At 40.7% G+C, this 14,867-nt stretch overlaps 1 protein-coding gene across 4 annotated transcripts in view; it reads left to right on the forward strand.

The window, feature by feature from the left end:
- The window catches only part of nbr1a (NBR1 autophagy cargo receptor a), a 68,969-nt gene extending 63,207 nt beyond the window's left edge, over positions 1-5,762 (forward strand). For 3 of the 4 annotated variants that reach the window (XM_041173301.1, XM_041173302.1, XM_041173304.1), the window contains one exon: positions 2,106-5,762. In XM_041173301.1, coding sequence (XP_041029235.1) covers positions 2,106-2,279 — 174 coding nt within the window. In that variant the 3' untranslated portion in view covers positions 2,280-5,762. The remainder of the gene's footprint in view (positions 1-2,105) is intronic. The other variant, XM_041173303.1, reaches the window with a different exon arrangement.
- The last annotated feature ends 9,105 nt before the right edge of the window (positions 5,763-14,867 follow it).

A 14,867-nucleotide genomic window follows, 5' to 3' on the forward strand; every position in this document is an offset into this window, starting at 1 on the left:
GAATCTAACCATCGCCCCTTGATGTTCATTGGCATTGCCATCACTGAATCGCCTACTGTTCAACTTGGGGGTTACCATTGCCCAGACACTGAACTGGACTAGCCATATAAATACTGTGGCTACAAGAGCAAGTCAGAGGCTAGGAATCGTGCAACGAGTAACTCCCCTCATGACTCCCCAAAGCCTGTCCACCATCTATAAGATAAATTCAGGAGTGTGATGGAATACTCCCCACTTGCCTGGATGAGTGCAGCTCCAACAACACTCAAGAAGCTTGACACTGTCCAGGACAAAGCAGCCTGCATGATTAGCACAACATCCATAAACATTCACTCCCTCCACCACCGACACACAGTCACAGCAGTGTGTACCACCTACAGGATGCACTGTAGGAATTCACCAAGGTTCCTTAGACAGCACCTTCCAAACCATGACCACTACCATCTAGAAGGACAAGGGCAGCAGATAGATGGGAACACCACCACCTGGAATTCCCTTCCAAGTCACTCACCATCCTGACTTGGAAATATATCACCATTCCTTCAAAATACAGGCGCACCCCCCCCCCCCCCCCCCCCCCCCCCCCCCCACACACACACACACACACACACACACACACACACACACACACACACCCCGGCCCCCAACAGCACTGTGGGTGTACCTACGCCACATGGACTGCAGCAGTCCAAGAAGGCTGCTCATCACCACCTTCTTATGGGCAACTAGGGATGGGCAATAAATGCTGGCCCAGTCAGTGAAGCCCACATCCTGTGAATGAATTAAAAAGTTCCTACATCTGTGAATGGCGAATAAACAAATGCAGTTGCATGTGAAAAAGTGTAAACTTACAAGATTCAGTACAAGGAACAATGATGTAGATCATATACTAAATGGAGAGATGATTATACCTTCTCAACAGGAGGTGGATCTGTGGTTTTGGTAAACAGGTTGACAAGACAATTGATACAGTGGTCACAGGCAGTTAGGAAAGTAAATCTAATGCTGACCTTTTTTACTAGAGCCATAGTTCATAAGAGTCACATCTGAAGTACTGCATGCAGTTTGGTCTCCCTATTTTAAAAAGGGCATCTCCCAGCTATCTGCACTCCTCCTCCTAATTCTGGCCACTTGAATAACCCAGTTTCAGTCGCTCCACCATTTAGTGGTAATGCCTTCAGCATTCAGGTAATGCCTGGGCCCTAAGCTCTGAAATTCCCTCCCTAAGCCTCTTCACATCGCTATCCTTTTAGGATGCTCCTTAACACCTGTCTTTTTGACCGAGTGTTTGGTCATTTGCCGTACTATCTCCAGACATGACTCGGTGCCACATTTTGTTTTATAACACTCCTGTGAAGCACCTTGGGATGTTTTATTCCGTTTAAGGTGCAATATAAATTGTAGTTGTAGTTATATCAGAGTTTTGGATGAAGTGGAAAGAAGGGCTGCTGGATTAATTCCGAGGGAGTAGAGGCTAGCTACACAAAATATTTTGTCCCAGAATAATGGAAAAAGAGAAGTTAAGAACAAGGATGCTTGATTTGCAAAAAGCATTATTATAGTAAGTTTAAAAAGTGCCATGTGCCGATTAAAATTGGCAGACCGAACAATAAATCAACAATGGGAAATATTTAACCAGGACATGGAAAGGGTTCAAATGAAGTATTTACAAGGTGGTGGGGTGCGCAGGGGGCTGGTGTCGGGGAGGGAGTATATTGAAGGTCTGGCTACCATGACTGAATAAGGAAATTGATCAGTGAATTTACATTGCAATGGTTCGAGAAGGCAATTCGCTTCCACTTTAAGGGCAGTTAGAGATGGGCAATAATGTGGTTGTGCCAACAATGCTCTCATCCCATGAACGAGTAATTATAATTATGAACAGAAACTATAAAAGTTGAGGTTAAAGGATGAGCTGGTATGGATCTTCGGATTATGATTGGGTAAGTAATAATAGATTTTATCCACTGATCATCCAGGTGATTAGTAAAGCAACTAAATGTATCTAAAGCTCAGTGCTAATGATAAAGAATGATTTCAAGCAACTGATAAGTTGGAAATATGCCTTCCTGAACTCAACTTGTAACTTGTTTCTCTCTGCACAGGCTGAAGCAACAGAGAATCAAACAGCATCCATGATGGATATTCTTTTTGAAATGGGATTTTGTGACAAACAACTAAATATGAAACTGCTCAAAAAGCATAGCAACAATCTCATTGAAGTTGTCACTGAACTTCTCTACATCAGTGAGAACGACTGGTATACTAACCGCCACTGAATAAACACAGGATACATGGATCGCCACTTAATGTGGAGCTGCCACATTTTTGTGCACAATCGCAGTAATCAAGGACAATATCCACATGACAATATCAATATCCTCAGAATTCATTTTCAGCAATGTGCTCCATTGCATTAACACGGAGTTCATTTATTATTGAGAAAATAATGCGCTTGCTTTCTCTATTCCATATTAATCCACATTTCACTTTTTAAGTGTGTGGGTTTTTATAAAGTTAAAGCCAGAAGAAAAACAGCTCAAGATGTGTCTATCAGTCTTTGAGTCTGGTTGATTATTTTTGGAAATTTATTCTGCATTGATGCTGATATCCTTTCAAATTACACTACACTCAATACATTAAAGTTTTTTTGCATTACATAATGTACTGTTTAGTTTTGAAAAGCCATATTCCATGCACAGTAGAATTCTGTACACAATTAAACACTACAGCGAACCTGTATCAATGCAATGAGTGTGCTTTAGGGACCCATTGTCATGAACATGCTTCTTTCACTGTGACTCTTCCAGGGAAGAAAATTCTATTAGCATGGCATACCCATTTGAACAGATACAATTGAAACTTCATTTTAGATCATCCATTTTGTCGTAGTACAAACCTAATTCTGTGTTTGATCGGCTTTTTAAATTTGCTGTAAGATTCAAATATTTAATATGATGGAAACCTACGTTAACAATAATAGCCACTTGCCATAGCCTTTAGTTTAAGAAACAGGTCTGCTGTTGTTAGTAACATTATTTTGGGTTGTGGAAAGTAGAGCGTGTGTGTGTCTGTGCGCGTGTGTGTAACAATATGCATAGCGCAAAATTGAAAATGTCATAATCAATCTGTTGTTTTAAAACATTAATCAGATGGCAGTAGAAAAAGTTTAATTTGAAATAAATCCTGTTCTGGTGGACTAGGTCAAAACATTACATTTTTTTAGTCTTTTATTTATGTTTTCTTCCTATTGTTCCAGTATGTGGAAATTTTGTGTTTTGAAATGAGCATTGTAGCATTAGTTGCCAACCTATATATGCTTTTAAGGATCTGGTGTTGAGTGGATGTTCTTAGTAGAATAGTCTCAGCTATATGGCAGAGTTGGCATTTTATATTCTTGTGTTCTGGCCATTTTCATAGTCCAGCTTGAATAATAGCACACACTAATGTTTGGATTGAAACCACTCAATTGGACTTTGAAATGATGTGGCATCTTTTCCTTTTCCTTTTTAGGACTGAGGTGGATTGAGGGTTATGTATTAATTCAAATACAGATAATTCCAGATTTGTAGGAACCAGCTTTTGTATGTGTTGCAATGCACACAATTATAATTATATTCCCCACCCAAGGAAACAACACACTCTTTCAGTCCAGAAAATGCTCTCTGTGGCAGTTGTTAATTAAATGTTTCTGAGAAAACTTCTGTCAATAGATGGCTGGGATTTGAAGAATTCAACATTTTTAAGATTCCTCTCAAGCTGGTTGCTCATTATTTCATTGGAACCTTCACTCCAGATGTTTCACAATCTTGGTACTTTTGAAATGTAATGTAGATATAATTGTTAACTCCTAAATACATACCCAAAAATGGAGTGTTATCCCAATTTTTTTTTGGCTGAAGAAAAAAACCCTGAATAACTCTAGAATCTTCACATCTGACTTTGAAATTGTGTTGTGTTCACTCATCTTTCCCCTTGCCCACCAAGAGTAAAACTTTTGTCAGCTCAACCTGCTGGTTGCTGCATTGACTGAATTGGTACGGCAGTGACTTGGACATTTCTGACAAGGACAGCTGTTGCTGGATTCATTCATAGTCTAAAAAATGAAACTAGTGTGCAAGATAATGATGGATTTTTCATGTTTTTGAATTAATACAAGCTAATTAATTGGTTACTAATCAGCTTTCCAGGAAACCCTGTTCGAGTAGCTGCAAAAATAAATATTGGGTATTCTAAAGGGAATTAAACAAGTACTTAACATGTTGGCAATATAGACAGCCAGCTTTCTCATTAGAATAACATTTTAGGCAAATAAGCAACTCACTTTTTGTTCTTTTTTCCTTCAACAGCTGGTCATTAGTGACTAAAACAAAAAGAAGTGCTGGTAAACCAATTTGTCAGCACAGTTTGTTCACCTGGAAAATTAATGTGCAGTTGCACTTTTTATGATTAAAAAGCATATTTATGATTTTGCTACAGAAATCCAGATTCTCAAAATACTTTTAGCCTTCAATTTTAGCTACTTTGCTGCCAAGATAAGGAAAACATCATAAGGTTTGACTTGATTTCTGCGTTATCCATTTCTAAATGAGGTTTTGCCATGAAGGATGCAGCAATATTTACAGTATTGGTGGACATTTTTTTATTAGTTTATGAATGTCTTCTAATGCTCAAAAGTAAGTGCTTTGGCCATAGGAATTTCCACTTTAACTGCTATTGAAGTTGTCCATTCAGTATGCTAGTGCTACAGTACACTATGACTAAGATGGGATCTCCTGTATTTTTGTTATAATTTGTGTTCTGCAATTTTACTTCATGCCCCACGCTTTTAAATCTCATGAGCACTATGATGTACTTAACTATGTGTTTCTGCTTCAGATAATTGTGTGATCCTAATCCAGAACTCTTGAAATTGATATGAAGTAGGCTACAGAATGCAAGAAAAAGTTAATGTGTTCTCATAAACATATTTAGCCTTGCACCATGACATGACTTGCAGATTAACTTCTGTCGCACTATAATAGTTTAAAACATAACACCTGATTGTCTTGTAACTTTTGGAAAAAAATACAATTATGCTAATAGTTTACATTTAAAAGCAAAGTATTCAAGCTATCAATAGGCTCTCAGTATTTTAACAGGATCCAAAACTGAAATGCTTATTGATAGGTTTAATACTGATTTGGGATTCCCTAGTCAACAAGTTTTATACTGACCAGCGGTTTACGCATTTACACAGCTAGACTTCACTTATTTAGAATGGACTGAATGAAAGGTGCATACTCGCATTCAGCTAATTAATAGGTTCTTCCTTGGTACCATCGTCTTACAGTTAGTGGCTGTTAACCTTACATTATGGGACTAGGAATCAAAGGAAATGTCCTTCTTTAAAATAAAAACTGGAGACAAAAGTATATTTCCATGTTCAAGAACATTATAGTTATGCCATATGTAGAAACCATTGAACCATTTCTGCAGCTCATCCATATTTTTACATCCATGAATCCTTTTTGCACATAATTTATCTCAAAATTTGCAGTATATTAGAATAAAAATTAATGCTTCAGTAACTTCTGATGGCTTCATTTGCACATTGTCTACATTTGCATGTAATTGTTTTAAAACCAATTTTAGAGTGTAGACTCTTGCATAGATTGCTCAACATTCTTTACAGATCTGTATTTTTCTGTCCTTTTAAAATGTGATGTAAAGGAATTTTGATTCCAAGATACATGAATCAATAAAAATATTGTTGAAATAAACTGAGGTCTCATCAGTAATTGTCTCTCTCTCCAGCATTTGTCATATCCCAAAACAGCTGAAATTAAAGTGGTTTTGTGTCAGTCTTTTAGGGCATTTGTTCTATATTCTGTGCTTTCATTGGAGTTTGTCACTCAGCTTGGATGTGATACTGCTCCATGACTGGTAGCTAAAAAGTGAAGCTTCCAGGCAAAAGTTATTTTCATGGTAATACATTCTTTCAAGTGTGAATGATGTCCATTTTCATTTTCCTGAATGTGAGCAAAGGTTTTATTTGATTGTTGAATGAATGCCTTTGACTTCTTCACTCTCCATGCAGCGAAGAACAGGCTAAACAGGCTACCTACTTGTAGGGCCACTCCATACTGGGAAATGTTAAGGTGACTCGCAATGATTTTCCCTTTCTCCCTGTGTATAGCCACCCGCTACATAGCAAACATCTGAGGAGGAAATGGAAGTAGAGGAGGAGGCAACCTAAACTGCCACTTCCTGGCAGGTTTGTCCCTGATCGACTCCTCTGACTTCAATACCAGTAAAAGCAACCCAAATTCCCCATTTACCAATAGTCCCACATATTACATGTCCTTTGTTATTGACCATTGCTGTTTGGCAACAATGCTAAATTCAAAACCATCACAAAATTAACAATCCAAGCCAAATTAATAAATCAAGCCATGCAATATTGCATCAATTGTCAGCAAATCACCCATGTGCATTGCTTTAGTGCCTGCTTTCCATGTGCCTTTGTCTGCCCTGGTGCTCCTACGCAGTAAAACACCAGTGGCTGAAGCTTAGCCGGTGCAAGGCTGCCGACTTCCGGTGGGGTAGACTGCAGGTGACCCTCGCAGGACTGCCTTAAGCAGCTCTGGCCCTAGATGATCCAGTTTTGGACTATATCTCAGCATGGGTAGCAACAACCTGGGCTGGCTGACTGGCAGCAGCATAGGCACTGGTCAACTGGCAGTGATGGTCGGTCCAAGTTTGTTACCATGAGAAATTTTCATGTTCCACAGAGGCCCTGCCACTCCCTGTGGGCAGCACCTCGTTGATCTTATAAATTTGTTGGGAGAGACTGTTGGACAAGCATTTTGAACATTGGTATTCACAGCAATTATGGCAGCAGTCGGAGTTTGTGTGGCAGCCGGAGTTTGTGTCAGCAAGCTGACTTTGCATTATTTCAGTCTGAGCCTCCGGTGTAGCAACCAGACATTGGGTGCCTTCTGTTTGTGCTTCAATGGAAGCTGAGACATCATCCATCAGACACTGCATCATGGTTGGATTGGCAAGTGTGCTAATGGATTGGCCCATCACTTCTGTGCTGGAAAGGATATGCTCCAAACTCTCTGCAAAGCCCTGTGCTGAATTGGTGCTAGGCTTCTTAACATTGACCGCAGAATGTTTGGCAGGTCTGCTAATATATACCCATCAACCTTCTTCTGTAGGCCGCCCTATTGAAGTCCTTATTCAAGTTCTCTGCAACAGAATTTGTGTGCGACCTTCCCCTCTAGTGAGCTGGTAACTGTACTACCCTTGCCCCCTACCCTAGCTGCAGCCCACTCATCCTCAGTGTCTCACCACGTGCAGATCCAACCTTTAAGTTGCCCTCTCAAGTGCGCAAGGTGTCGGTATCTGAGCTGGTGACATCAAGTGACCATGCTTCTTCTACATTGTCTTCCTGCTTCTTCATCTCTTGTACTTCCACAACACCAGGTGTAGTTTTTTGGTATCAGGAAGGAAAAAGACACAAGGGTAGAGTTATGGTATGGGAAGTGGGGGAGGAAGTAAGAGTTGCAAGCTTACCAGCATGTAAATCAAAAGAGATTGTGGATGAGCAGTAAGTGGGATGTGAGATGGAGAATTAGGTCTAATGCAAAGTCAGCTTGCTGACACAAACTCCGGCTGCCACACAAACTCCGACTGCTGCCATAATTGCTGTGAATACCAATGTTCAAAATGCTTGTCACAGCAGTCCAACAGTCTCTCCCAACAAATTTATAAGATCAACGAGGTGCTGCCCACAGGGAGTGGCAGGGCCTTTGTGATGGTTCACTGCCAGCCTCCGCCTTAGCCACTCCAATGATGGCAACCACTGTCTTCTCCATCAGGTTTAGGACATGCAGCTGGGCATGACTCCACTGGTTAGGTCTTACTGGTACCTATAGTTATGTGCCACTTCGCTCTGAAAAAGAGAGGGAAGTGTGTCCGTGAGTATGAGACAATGTGTTTGGGGGTGATGTGGCTGTCTTGTGATTGAATGATAGACTGCGTGTGCAAGCTCTGAGATGTGGGTGTGAGGCTTGCAGCAGTCCTAAGTATGTGAGGGCAGGGTGAAGCTGTGAATGTTAGGCATGAGTCATGATTGATTTGAGATTATTGGTAGCTTAATGCTTACTGCACACAACAATCATTTAAACTTGAAGTTTGTGCATTGCCTGTATCAGAATCAACAGGTGTGGGGTAATCTCTCAGCACGATTCTGGCACCTGTTTTGGGCCCTGTCCAATTTTGCTGTCAAGGTGCCTGTAGTGATTGAAGGTATAACCTTATCTACTGCCTATTAGGGGCCACATGATTGTTCTTGACGAATGAGCCCTAAACGCAAATAATCTGGGGGCATGGCTTTTCTAGTCGTGGACCTGGTTCATGCATGTAGCTTCTAAAAGAGCTCTCTGTAATAGTTATCGGTTTCAAATAGAAAACTGTCCGGTATGCCAAGTTATTACTTTGGCAACGAGGATAAGATAGCGCCAATGCTGCACCTCGCCTTGTGAAAATGAATACATTGGTTCTTAAGAAAAAAAAGAAAAGAATACTCACCAGTCATGCCACTCTCCAGCAGAATCAACTTTTATGACCGGTGCATGGAAAACTGGAGCCATTATGTAGAGCGCCTTGGTTTTATTTTGTGGCGAACTAAATTACTGCAGAGGAGAAACAGCAAACAATTCTTTTGAACATCTATAGTAACAAGACACACCATCCTCACCCGCAGCCTGAGGTACTCGAATGTGCCCAATTCTAAATCTTTTAATGAATTGGTAGGCCTCATGAAGATGTATTTTCAGCTGAAGCCATCTGTAATAATGCAGAGGTTTAAGTTTAACTCCAGAGTAAGGGCCCTGAGAGAGTGCATGGCAACCCATATTGCAAAGTTGAAGACTGAGCACTGTGATTTCAGAGACACACTCAATGACACGTTGCAGGACCAATTAATTTGTGGCATTCACAGTGACGCAATTCAGCACCGTTTACTCGCAGGAGTTAACATCGATTTGAAGCACGCTGTGGAAATAGCACTAGCCATGGAAAGTGTTGCAAGGGACTCGCAGGCTTTACAGAATGTACAATGTGGCGCCATTTTTCAGGTGGGGCAGGAACCTATCGCCAGGCGTGGCACAAAAACCCGAGACACAACAGCAAAGCGAGAGGTGGTCTCCACTGCTACAGAAACAAAAAGGCCTAATGGAAGCATTTCAGCAGTGACTCCAAAGTTAATCTGTTTATAAATATGGCGGCAACCATGTACAGGACACCTGCAGATTCAAGGAGACAGAATGCCATTACTGCCATAAGAAAGGGCACACAATAAAGCAATGCAGGACGAAATCGAGACAGCCTATAAGGCAGCAGACCAAAATGATTGAAGTGAAGTGAATAATATAACAAAATCTGAAACTGCTGATATCCCTGTACAATGTCAAAGCAGTAAAAACTGAACCAATAGCCATCACAATTCAAGTGATTGGGAAGCCACTAGTAATGGAGGTAGAAGCAAGAGCCTCAACCACAGTGGTGGGAGAGCACACGTTTAAATACCTAAATGAAGATACGCAGTCACTGAATCTGGAGCAAACCACGGCTCAATTGAAGACATGGGGGGAGGTGGTGGTATAGTGGCATTGTCACTGGAAATAGTCATTCGGAGACCCAAGGTAATGCTTTGGGGATCTGGGCTCAAGTCCCAGCACAACAGATGGTGAAATCTGAATCCAATAAAAATCTGGAATTAAAAATCTGCTGATGATGACCACGAAAACATTGCCGATTGTCGTAAAAACCCATCTGGTTCACTAATGTCCTTTAGGGAAGGAAATCTGGTCTGGCCTACATGTGATTCCAGACTTACAGCAATGTGGTTGCCTTTTAAATGCCCTCTGAACAAGGGCAATTAGGGATGGACAAAAAATGCTGGCCTAGCCAGCGACGCCCACATCCCATGAACAAATAAAAAAAATACACTGGAGAATCAATACAGGTAAAGGGTATCGCCTCAGCACCTGTGTCCTATAGGCAACAGACAGCCCAGCTTCCAGTGATCATAGTGACAGGTGAAGGACCTAGTCTTCTGGGCTGAGATTGGTTACAAAAAATTAAGCTGAACTGGTCTGAAATATGTTAGGTGAGAACAGGTGGAGTTCCTGAGCTGTTAAAGAAATATGGCAGTGTATTTCCTGATGAATTAGAGAAATTAAAAGGCCTGCAAGCAAAAATATATGTAGATTCTCAGGCAACACCCCATTTCTTTAAGGCCAGACTTGTGCCTTATGCCTTAAAGGAGAAGGTGGATGCAAAATTGTGCTGCTAGAAAAACTAGGCATCATCCAACCAGTCCAATTTTCGGAATGGGCAATGCCCATACTCACTGTGGTGAAACCTGATCAAACTATACGCATTTGTGGGGACTACAAATTGACCATGAATAAGGCAACTAAACGACATAAATATCCTACCCTGAGGATAAATGACTTGTGCGCAAAGCTAGTTGGAGGTAAATCCTACACCAAACTGGACATGAGCCATGTGTGTCAACAGCTAGAGCTGGATAGCATATCTAGAAGGTATGTAACCATCATCACAAGGGCCTGTATCAATATATTCACCTACCCTTTGGAGTATCATCTGCATGTTCAATCTTTCAAAGGACAACGGAGAGTCTTTTGCAAGCATTTCCCTGAGTAGTAGTATACCTAGAGGATGCTCTGATCACAGGGTCAACTGAAGCCAAACATTTGGCCAACCTGGAAGAGGTTTTAAGAAGATTTGTGGAAGCTGGTGTATGACTAAAGAAAGAGAAATGTACATTCCAAGTGCCAGAAGTTACTTACCTGAGTCACCAGGTGATGCCATGGGGTTGCATCCAGTAAAGGAGAAAGTTAGTGCAATCAAAGAGGCGCCCTCTCCGTCCAGTATAACTGAACTCAAGTCTTTTTTAGGCATGTTCAATTATTATAGCCACTTCTTGCCAGGCTTGTCAACAGTGTTAACACCATTATACTTGTGTTTGAAAAAGAATCATCGTTGGTCATGGAATTCGCAATAAGAAGAAGCCTTTGTGAAAGTTAAGCTACTACATTCATTATGTCCACTGGTACATTATGACCCAACAAAAGAATTACACCTGTGATGTGTCTCCTTATGGTGTGGGGGCTGTGTTATCACACAAGATGGAAGATGATTCCGAAAGGCCAATCATCTATGTCTCCAGAACCCCCTCAACAGCTGAGAAGGGTTATTCACAACCGGAAAAGGAAAGTTTATCAGTAATATTTGGAGTAAAGAAATTCCACCAGTATCTGCATGGACGACATTGTGTTGGACCATAAACCACTAATGGGTTTATTCAGTGAGGATAAAGTCTTTCCACCAATAGCCTCAGCAAGAATTCAACGTTGGGCTTTGATATTATATGCATATGAATATACCTTTATGCACCATCCTGGCTTGCATGTAGCAAATGCGGACGCACTGTCATCTCCCATTACCAGATAGCATTGTACATGCACCAGTGCCACAAGAGGTTGTGCCTGTACTGAATTTCTTGGACTCTTCGCCTGTGTGTGTGCGAAGCAAATAAGGAATTGGATGAACACAGACCCAATTTTGTCAAAAGTCCGAGACCTTGATGGTCGAATTCACCAGTGTCATTGCCCGTAAAAGAAGCTAAATTGTCAAGATGGAATCTTTTTGTGGGGATCCAAGAGTCATCATCCCTTCACAAGAAAGAGAATCACTCTTGACAGAGCTTCACAGTTCGCACCCAGGCATTTTGAGATGAAAATGCTTGTGTGAAGCTATGTCTGTTGGCTAGGCATTGACAGTGACATTGAAAGCTTGGTCAAGCACTATCTCTGGTGTCAGCAACAATAGAAGTTCCATGTTTCAGCCCCACTGCCTCTGTGGGAGTGGCCTGGTCGACCCTGGGTTAGACTACATATCGGTTATGTGGGTCCATTCTTGGATACTGTGTTTTTATTGATCGTAGATGTCCATTCTAAGTGGATGGACACGTATGAAGTCAGATCACCGACATTGAACGCAACTATTTAAAAGCTGCATCAGTGTTTTAGTATATTTGGTCTACCGGAAATCATTGTTTTGGATAATGGCACCATCTTTACCAGTACAGAATTTCAGAGATTCATGAGTTTAAATGGAATCAAACATGTTAAAACAGCACTATATCATTCCTCATCAAATGGTTTAGCTGAAAGAGCTGTGCAAATTTTCAAATCTGGAATTAAGAGGTTATCAGAAGGTACTCTGGAAATTCAACTTTCCTGTTTTCTTCTCAATTATCTTTTGACTCTTCATTCAACTACGGTATCAACACCATCTGAATTATTGATCGCCACCTACATACAAGTTACATCTGGTGTTACCAAACTTAAAGGGGATGGTAGAAAAGAATCAGTGATCAAAAACTGAATCACTATATTCATAGCAAAGCTCAAAGATGTACTGTGGGAGATAAAATTTTCATATGGAATTTTGGAAGTGGACGTTGTTGGGTTCCTGGTATAATTGTCTCAATCTGGTCCCTTGTCCTTCCAAGTGGAACACTGAATTGTTTGAAAACATTTGGATCATCTTAGGAGTAGAGAGACATTCCAACAACCAGCTATTCGATGTGAGTAACATCGAATCATTATTCCCTGAGGTGACAAATCAACCTAGAATAGACATACCAGATCTCCCTATAGAGGCTGCCTAATCCTGAACTGCCACTTTCTAATGATGTACCTGTTGCTGCAGTTCCTGATCATGTTGATCCAGTGGGAGAACCTCAAGGGATAGAGCTACACCGCTCTAACCAAATAAGAAAAACACCTCAAGAGACTTAATCTTTAATCACCTGACCTGTATATATGTACATGTTGTGGATTAAAATGTTCTTTGTAAATAGGAAATATAAAAAAAACTAAAGGGGGAGGAAATGTAGTGATTGAGGGTATAACCTTTCCTACTGCCTATTAGGGGTCACGTGATTGTTCTTGATGAATGAGCCCTAAATGTGGGTAATCTGGGGATGTGGCTTTTCTAGACCTGGTTCAAGCATGTAGCTTTTAAAAGAGCTCTTCTGTTTCAAGTAGAAACCTATCCGGGAGATCGTCATTACAGTCTCCCTGAGAAAAATCCATTTAAATGCAGGAGATATCAGATGCACCCATGTTAAATCACTAAGGATATAAATATTTCCTGCACAATTGACCATTAGCTGTAACAGATTGGCCTACAATTTCTGTATAATACATCACCCTCTCTGTACATTATCAAAATGTTAGTCCATTAAGCTGTGTAAAATGATAATACAGTTTATATTAAACATTGAAGGCTGACGTCACCTAATAATTATTCTGCACTTGGAAGATTGCTGATCATCACTACAATATAGTCCTGGTTGACCATGAGGTCATGTTGACTGGTCTTCAGTTGTGTAATGGCTTCGCTGAAATGGAAGCAAAAGTCATTATAAGTAAACTTCTCTGCTGGAAGATAGGTCTCGCATTTTTTTTGTCTAATTTAAGGTGGGGAAGCTTTTAGAATTAACTAATTTAATTGCTCTTCTACCGCCCCACCCTCCACCCACCCCAGCTTCATCTATTTTCACTAATTTCATCCTCTTTCACCAAGTCCCCCCCGCCATTCCCCCACATGTGTATTATACTTTGGTGATCTGTGTGGAGTATTGTTCTCATGCAAACAATTATTGTAATAGGTGAGTATCTGTTTTCATTTAAGTAAACTGAATCTGGTTCCTTGCATTGGGTTAGCGCATGAAAACACCGTGTAAAAGGCAAACCTTTTTCATTTTCTATTCCCATTAAATAAAAGAATGTTCTGGGTGATTTAACTTAACTGAGATATGGAAGAGTCCTATACTTCCCTCTTGCCCGAGACACCTGCAGGTGACAATGCCCTGAAAGGGTTTTCTCCTGTTATTATGTTATGATTTGATGTAGTGTGACTGCTTTCAGTCTGGGTGCAGTTTGAGGCTCTGGCCACATGGTGATGCTCTAGAACAATTTTAAATGCGAGTGACTACTTCTATGATTAATGCAGAAATGTACAAAAGGCTGTGTCAATGCTCCCTCTCCTAAACTTCTGGAAAGGTTCACAGTTGGAAATTTAAACTTTCACATGCCTTTAAAACCACTGAACAAACCTTGTGCCCATGCTGTTATTCCAGAGTTATGGCTTGAATGCCAAAGCCAACCTACAAGGAAATTTGGAACACCATCTCTCAAGTTGAGGGAATGGTTTCACAATAGAGTTGAAATACATGTGACTGGTTTCAAAGCAGCATTAGTGGACACAAGCCAGCATATGTCCCGTCCTCTTGGTGATGCATAATGTGCAAGATCAGTTGAAAGGGAAGAAATTTTATCCTCACTAACTTTCCTTCCCTCCCTGCTTCTCTTCTGCAGGTGAAATTTTCTGGAGTGTGATAGTGTTTGGAGCCAGTCAATCTTGTGCTTTATCTGAGTGTATGGGTCACTGGCTACAAACAGGAGTCCAGGCCAACTTTCACCTCTAATGACGGGCACTGAGGCCAAATGTAGTAGGTTCAACACTAGTCTGGCTGAATTAACTAACTCAGAGTTGGGTGCCTAAATATTGATAATCTTTGTTAATAAAAATTCTCTAGTGAAAATTGACTGAGCATCTAGTAGCTTCAGGGATGTGTTGTGTACATTTACTTTCCATTTACTAAATTTTACTGTAAAGTTTGGTTAATTGCACTGGACCCTTGTATTTAGCAGTTTTTTTTGTTTCAAAATCTAAAATGCTTCCTCAAAATATTTTAATTTAATGAGACCATATTGCAA

Source organism: Carcharodon carcharias, chromosome 23 (assembly GCF_017639515.1).
Source record: "Carcharodon carcharias isolate sCarCar2 chromosome 23, sCarCar2.pri, whole genome shotgun sequence".
Taxonomy (NCBI): Eukaryota; Metazoa; Chordata; class Chondrichthyes; order Lamniformes; family Lamnidae; genus Carcharodon; species Carcharodon carcharias.